The sequence below is a fragment of the Rhincodon typus genome, chromosome 27 (assembly GCF_021869965.1).
Source record: "Rhincodon typus isolate 14 chromosome 27, sRhiTyp1.1, whole genome shotgun sequence".
NCBI classification, from domain to species: domain Eukaryota; kingdom Metazoa; phylum Chordata; class Chondrichthyes; order Orectolobiformes; family Rhincodontidae; genus Rhincodon; species Rhincodon typus.
The window spans coordinates 27,734,296-27,742,419 of record NC_063358.1 but is presented as its reverse complement, the minus strand read 5'-3'; the positions used below and the strand labels follow the sequence as shown (position 1 = coordinate 27,742,419).

The 8,124-nt window shown below is 43.7% G+C and overlaps 1 protein-coding gene across 1 annotated transcript in view; it reads right to left on the bottom strand.

Annotated features, from left to right (window-relative positions):
- Nucleotides 1-380: 380 nt before the first annotated feature.
- Nucleotides 381-8,124, bottom strand: part of LOC109917277 (interferon alpha-inducible protein 27-like protein 2A) — a 15,277-nt gene continuing 7,533 nt past the window's right edge. The window contains exons 2-4 of the mRNA XM_048612891.1: nt 3,517-3,574; nt 1,088-1,249; nt 381-560 (exon numbers count right to left, since the gene is read on the bottom strand). Of these exons, the coding sequence (XP_048468848.1) occupies nt 475-560; nt 1,088-1,249; nt 3,517-3,574 (306 nt within the window). The 3' untranslated portion in view covers nt 381-474. The remainder of the gene's footprint in view (nt 561-1,087; nt 1,250-3,516; nt 3,575-8,124) is intronic.

The following is an 8,124-nucleotide window of genomic DNA, read 5'->3' as shown; positions in this document are numbered from 1 at the left end:
AGCCTTGGTGAGTTGTTACAGTGCATCTTTTGGGCAGTACATAATTGCCATTGTGTGTCAGTCAGTGAGGGATGGAGTGAATGTTGAAGGTGTTAGATCGAGTGCCAATTAAATGGGCTGCTTTGCCCTGAATGGTGTTGAGCACTTTTAGTGTTGTTGAAGTTGCACACTTCCAGGCAGATGGAGAGTATTCCATCGCATTTCTGACTAGTGCCTTGTAGATGGAAGACAGGTTTTGGAGGGTCAGGAGGTGATTTACTCAACTCCCAATTTTGGACCTGCTCATGCAGACTTAGTATTTATATAACTGGTCCAGTTAGCTTCTGAATAAAATCTTTCACAATGCAATATCCAGGAAGGCAAAACAACATAGGCAGCTATTTTGGAATAATCAGTATGTTTATTGACTTGCAGTTACATTTTGTCTCCTGCGATATTCAGAATAGAAAACAGAATGTCTGTTTAATTTTTGGTTTATTTTAGAAATTTTGCCAATGACCCGATAAAGGCACCTGCAGTTCCCAGTCCAACGTTGACAGCTGCTGGTCTTCCAACTGCCTCTGCAAAGAAAAGAAAAACAAAAGTCCTAAATTTATTAAAAATCAACATTTCTTGTAATATGGATATAAATAATATTCTGGGGAAAAACAGAATCCATAGTAAAACTTGTTAGATAGTTCATTTCCTTATTAGTATTCACAATAAAGCCAACTCATTTTGTTAGCAAGGAGGGATCGGGAAAGCTGACGTTTCGGGTTGGGACCTGAAGAAGAGTCCTGACCCGAAACATCAGCTTTCCTGCTCCTCTGATGCTGCCTAGCCTGCTTGTTCCTCCAGCTCCACACTGTGTTATCTTAGAATCCAGCATCGGCAGTTTTTACCATCTCATATTATTAGCACATTGTTGATTAAAACATAAGTAGCGTTAATATTTCTTGTAAAAATGTCACTTCGCTTCGATTAAGTCTACACTGAGAAACATTAAATATTATTCGGTACTGTCATAAATGCAGTGTGTCAAACATTATCAATGAGGCTTCGAACAAGAAATGCTGAGAAATATCCATCACTTATCAGGGGATTTTACCGGCAGATTGAAGGACCGCAACCAGACTTCCAGCAGCTACTTCTCCTCCATTGGCAATAGCTGCTGAGGACATCATACTTGCTGCAATGGACCCACTTGCTATTCCAGCACTCGTAAATCCCACAGCTCCCAGAACCACTGGGGCAGCAGCAACGGTAACAACTGAAAGATAATATATCCCCATTTCAATAACAAACATTGAGGGGTGGACTGGGGGTTACAGGGAAAATGGGCAGCGAGGTGAAGCGGACTGAGGCAGCAAGTTGGTAAGGGGACAGTGAGGGGGGAGGACAGTGATAAAGACGCAGCAAAAGGGATGGGAGGCAGCAATAGCGATGGGAGAACGTGGCTGTAGGGAATGGGACTGATGGGGCCTCAGGAGGCGGTTGGTTGGAATGGAAAGCATGGAGGGCTGATAGAGAGGAGTGGGTGGGGAACACAAGTTATGTGGGGAACGCATGAAAGTTGATGGGCAACAAGAGGGTGGAAGGTCATCAGAGTGGTGGTTGCAAAGGGCCAAATGAGTTTGAAAGGAAATGAGGGGAGTAGGAAGATTGAGAAGATGGGGAAGGTGGCCATGGGGTGATGGTCAGGTAGGAACGGAAGAAGGGCAACAAAAGCAAAGAGGCCATGAGGGGGACAATGATACCAAGGTCAGAGTGAGGCTCCAAAGCAGAAAGAGATGCTATGGAAAATGTGAGGGTCTGTGAGAGGGCGAGTAGCTGCAGGGGGAAAATGGGACTGCGAGTGGGAAAGTCTTCAAAAGTTAAAAAAGGTTCCTATGTAGAGAGAGACAATGATAACACCTTCCATCACTTTACTAATATTTGAGAGTAGACTGATGGGTCAGTAATTGGCTGGTTTGGATTTACCTTGCTTTTTTGTGTGCACGACATACCTAGACAATATTCCACACTGTTGGGTAGATGCCAGTTATTGTAGCTGGATGGAAACAGCTTGACTAGTGGTGTGGTAAGTACTGAAGCACAGTACTTCAGTACTATTGCTGGAATATTCTCTGGGCCAACAGCCTTTGCAGCATCCAGTTTCTCCAACCATTTCTTGATATCACATGGAATGAATCAAATTGGCTGAAGACTGGCATCTAGGAAGCTAAGGACCACTGGAGGAAACCGAGCTGGATCATCCACTTGATACTTCTGGCTGGGTTGATGCAAATGCTTCAGCGTTATCTTTTGCACTGATGTGTTGGCCTCCATCATCTTCGAGCATGATAACATTTACCTGTCCTCCAACAGCGAGTTGTCTAATTGTCCCCCACCATACACAACTGGTGTGGTAGGATTGCAGAACTTAGATCTGATCCATTGGTTGTGAGAGCATTTAGCTCTGTCTATTATTAGCTGGGTATGTTGTTTGGCATGCAAGTAGACCTCTTTTGTAGCTTCACCAGGTTGAGACCTCCTTCTTAGGTGCTGTTCCTGGCATGCTGTCCTGAAGGCTTCAAAGAACAAGGATGGTCCCTGGCTTAATGGTAATGGTGAGACAGGGGATATGTTGGAACATGAGACTGCAGATTGTGTGTGTATGTGTCTGTCTGTGTTTTTGAATGTGTGTTTTGTGTGTGTGTGTGGATTTTTGAGACGGGGTGGGGGCGGGTGTTGGGGGTGCAGTGTGTGGTAAGCTTAACCTGATGCCACAAGATGTCATAGGATCTGCAGTGATTGTTGGGTGCTGTCAGGGCAACTCCTTCCTGACTATATACCACTGTGTCACCACTTTGCCAGGAATTGAGATGGTGATGTCTAGGACATTGTCAGACTTATGGAATCATACCTTACCGACAATGAATATTCCTGAGCGTAACTAGTTGGGCTCGCTGGTCTGTCAGCTCTCCCAATTTTGACACTAGGCAAATGAGTGTTAGTGAATGTTGGTACAAAGGACTTTGCTGGGATAACAAAGCTGAGTTTCCAGTGCCTAGGTTAATGTCAGGTGGTCTGTCCAGTTTCATTCCTTTCTATTTAGGCTTTTTAGTGGTTAAATAAAACTGAGTCCCTTGCAAGGTCACTTCAGAGGGAATTGCTGTGAATCTGGAGTCAAATGTAGACCAGACAAGGATAGAAAGATTTTCTTTTCTAAAGGGCATTAGTGAACAAGATGGGTTTTTATGACAGCAATCATTTCAGGGTCACCATCAGACTTTTAATTCTAGACTTTTATAAGAAATTTCAAATTTTGCAGTCTGTGGTGGGATTCAAACACCAGACCTTAGAGCATAACCTGCCATCAAGCTTCTAGGGAATCTGGATGACATAGGGAATCTAGTTCTCTTTATGATAATTTTGACAGTGTCATTACACTTTAAGTTACCTGTATTATTAGAGCTAGACAAACCTTAATAGCATCCTTCCCAAGACGATACATGCTCATGTAAAATAAAGATTGTGTGGTTGCACAGAACTTACCTGCCCCTACTGCTGCAGCTCCAACTCTTCCCAACATTGTAGTCTGCGGATATTCACTCTGTAAACCGAATAAAGGTCTCATGTGAAACTCTCAATCCATTCAATCTCACTGTCGAGTAAGCACATTTGATATCTCACCTTTCCTGCACACCCTCTGCCCCCACTTACCAGTCACCCTCCACCGCCCCAACTACCATGGTTTTTCTGTCATTTTGACCCATTGCCTTTTGTTCATGATGTTGGTATGATTATCTAGAAAGGAAGACTTGAATCTACATTGCTCCTTTCACATCAACCACAAACATCCCATGCAGCTAATATCGTACTTTTGAAGTGCGGCCACTATTGCAACAAATGGAAAAACAGCACCCAGTCTGTGCACAAGATCTTGCAAACAACAAAGCAATAATGACCAGGTAATTTGATTTTATGATAGTGGCTGAGAGACATCTATTGACCAAAATGTTGCAAATAACTCCCATGGTCCTCTTAAAAATGATTCTGTGGTGATGGGATCGTTTCTGTACATCTGCCAGAATCAGTGGGGCTACTTCTTCATGTGTCATTCAAGAGAAGGTATCTCTGACAGCTCTAGTAGAATTAGACTCTCAGCTTTGATTTTTCTGATATGGAACTTGAAACCTCAAATCTCCTGACTGAGAGGCAAAAGCTCTACCAACTGAGACCTAGCTAATACCTGGGGCTGAATGATACAGAGCACTGGATTTCCTCAAAAGTTAAAAGGTTGAGTGTGGGTGGGGAGGAGCCAGAGAATCATCAGCTGCTGGAAAATCAGTCTCCAGCAACTTGAGACAGAGGTGTGTAACACAAGATCAATTTGTCTCAGTGTTTAAGGGTCTCACTGGAGTCCACGATGGCAAGCTCCAGCAACGGGGGTGAGGTTGTGGTTTGGCAGGCCAGTAGGTTAAGGAGGGTAAACCTTAGGGAAGAGAGTGGGTTCCTTTTCCAAGGCTCTCGTGTTCAGTTAAGAAGGATTCCCCAGGCACACAGGGAAACCTGTAAGGCTGATCATTTGTGTGAGCATCATTTGCAACCAGTGAAATCCTGCTGACTTGAGGATGAACATTAATTGCTGATGTAAAGGCATCAATTTGCCTATTGGTGGGCTGAAAGCCTGAAGCCATTGGAATAATTTTGGTAGAGGCAGGGGTTGTTGTATAGCCCTACCTGTCCAGGATGTTACTGGAGAGGCGATAGCCTAGTGGTATTATCGCTAGACTATCAGTCTAGAAACTCACCTAATGTTCTGGGGACCTGTGTTCAAAACCTGGCATGGCAGATGGTGGAATGTGAATTAAATAAAACTATCTGGAAATAAGAATCTAATGATGACCATGACATTTTCAATTATTGGGAAAGCTCATTTGGCTCACTAATCACCATCAGGGACGGAAATCTGCCATCCTCAGCTGGTCTGGCCTACATGTGACTTCAGATGTGGTTGACTCCCAACTCTGAAATGGCCTAGCAGGCCACTCTGTTGTGTCAATTGTCATAAATTCTCATCAAAGACATGAAACCAGGCAGACTAACTGGCATTGACCTAGGCACTGAAAAAGACTATGGCAGAAACAGCCCTGTCAACCCTGCAAAGTCCTCCTTACTGACATCGTGGGGCTAGTGATCGATCTAGTTGGATGCTTAAGGACATAACTGCTAGACTGGGTCTGCAGCAATTAGCAAGGGAAGCAAAAGCAAAAAATATACTTGACCTCAATCTGTCGGCTGCAGAGTCATCCATCCGTGACAGTATCAGTAAGAGTAACCATTGCACAGTCTTTGTGGAGACAATGTCCCACCTTCACATTGAGAATACCCTTCATCGTGTTGGAAAGCACTATCACCGTGCTAAATAGGACAGACTTCAAACAGATCTAGCAACTCAAGTCTCAGCATCCATGAGGCGCTGTGGACCAACAATAGCAGCAAAGTTGTACTCCAGCACAAGCTGTAACCACATGGCCAGGCATTTTCCCCCACTCAAACATTACCATCAAGCCAGGGGATCGACACTGGTTCAATGGAGAGTGCAGGAGGACGTCCAGGAGCAGCACCAGGCATACCTAAAGATGAAGTGGCAACCTAGTGAAGCCACCAAACAGGACTACCTACATGCCAACTACATAAGCAGCATGTGATCGACAGAACTAAGCAATCCCACAACCAACGGATCAGATCTGAGCTCTGCAGTCCTGCCTCATCCAGTCACGAATAGCAGTAAATAATTAAACAAGTCAAGGGAGAAGGAGTTTCCACAAATATCCTCATCCTCAATGACGGAAGAGCCCAAGATATCCATGCAAAGATAAGGCTGAAGCATTCACAACAATCTTAAACCAGACATGCCATGTGAATGATCCACCTTGACCTCTACCAGTGGTCCCCAGCATCACAGATGCCAGTCTTCAGCCAATTTGATTCACTGTGCGTGATATCAAGACATAGTTGGAAGCACTGAATATTGCAAAGACAATGGACTCTGCCAACATTCTGGCAATAGTACTGAAGACTTGTGCTCCAGAACTTGCTGCTCCCATGGCCAAGCTGTCCCAGAACAGTTACCACATTGGCATCGACTCCACCAATATTGCCCAAGTGTGTTCTGCAGACAAAAGCAGGACAAATCCAAACCAGTTAATTACCACTTCATCGGTCTATTCACAATCATCAGTAAAGTGATGGAAGATGTCATCAGTATTATTAAGCAGCACCTGCTCAGCAGTAACCTTTTCAGTGATACCCATGTTTGGGCCATAAAAATCAGAGATGGGGATATTTGCTGATGATTACACAATGTTCAGTACAAATCATGACTCCTTAGATACTGAAACAGTATGAGCTCAAATGGAACAAGTCCTGGACAATATCCAGTCTTGGGTTGACAAGTGACAAGTAACATTCGTGCCACACAAATGCCAGGCACTGACCATCTCCAGTAAGAAATAATGCAGCTACTGCTCCTTGACGTTTAATGGTGTTACCATCGCCAAATTTCCCACTATCAACAACTTTGGGGTTACCATTGACCAGAAACTGAATTGGACAAGACATATAAATGCAGTGACTACAAAAGCACTTCCTGACTCCTCAAAGCCTGTCCACAATTTTGAAAGCACAAGTCAGGAGTGTGATGTAGTACTGTCCACTTGCCTGGATAGGTGCAGATCCAACAACACTCAAGACACTTGATACCATCCAAACCAAAGCAGTCCACTGGATTAGCATCACATCCACAAAAATCCACTACTGATGCTCAGTAGCAGCAATATATGCTATTTACAAGATGCACTGCAGAATTCACCAAAGACACTTAGAACTGCACCTTCCAAACCCATGACCACTTCCATCTAAAAGGGCAATAAGTACATGGAAAAACCACCACCTGCAAGTACCCTTCTATGCCACTCACCATCCTGATTTGGAAATATATCGCTGTTCCTTCACTGTTGCTGGGTCAAAATCCTGGAATTCCCTCTCTAACAGCATTGTGGGTCAACCTACAGTACGCGGACTGCAACAGTTCAAAAAGGCAGCTCACCATCAACTTCTCAAGAGCAACTAGGGACGAGCAATGAATGCTGGCCAGCTAATGATGCCCACGTCCCACAAATGTGACAATGCTGTCACTTTAAAAGGTTATTTTGTCCTTTTGTTTGGACAGAGGTCGTAAGGCAAAGGTGCTGAACTGGCTACTGAAAGCAACTTGTGAAACCTTGGGGTTTTTTTTAAAAACAGTCGGTATGGGTGTGGCCAGCTCTCACAGATCCAGATTTTAGGTTTTGTTTCTTTCAGTAACATCAGAAGTTCTTGGGGTCTCAAAAAAACAGTTGGAGCTTCAGTGAATGTCTCCTAGCTGCTATACTCGCTGAATTTTCTCTCGATGTTTTCTTTTGTCCTGGATTGGAGAAATGCATGTGAGAATCTGTGTCTGAATGCGCTTTTTTGTCAAGAGGTGTGTTTATGGGATGTTACTACATTGGAACAGTTAATTAGTTATTGATACTATATCGATTATTCAGTTAAGTTTTCCAATAGTTAAGTTATTCTAAATTCCTGTTTCTTTTGCTTGTATTTTAACTATAGTGTTTAAATAAATTATGTTTTGCTTAACATCAAGTAATCTGACCAGTCACACTGCATCTGGAACACAGCTCTTCACATCTAAGTTTAAAATAAGAAAAAGTTAGGGTCTAGGCTATCTTCTTCAAATATTTTGAGGGGGTCCATAACACAAGCGAATTTAAAAAAAAGTTGTGTCACCATGGTAATGCCTCAACCTCTGAGTCCCGGACTCGAATTCCATCTCTTCCAAGGTGCAGCATTATATCCCTGGAGAGGTTGATTCGGAACAAAACATATACCACTGCCTGCTGAATTCAATGAAACCCCCAGCACCTCATTCTTCAAATCGTCGGCAAGGGGGTGTTAAATTGAGCCCCTAATCCTGACTGGACATCATTTTGAAACAACAAGGTGTAGAGCTGGATTAACACAGCAGGCCAAGCAGCATCAGAGGAGCTGGAAAGCTGATGTTTTGGGTCTCGACCTGAAGGGTCTGGACCCGAAACATCAGCTTTCCTGCTCCTC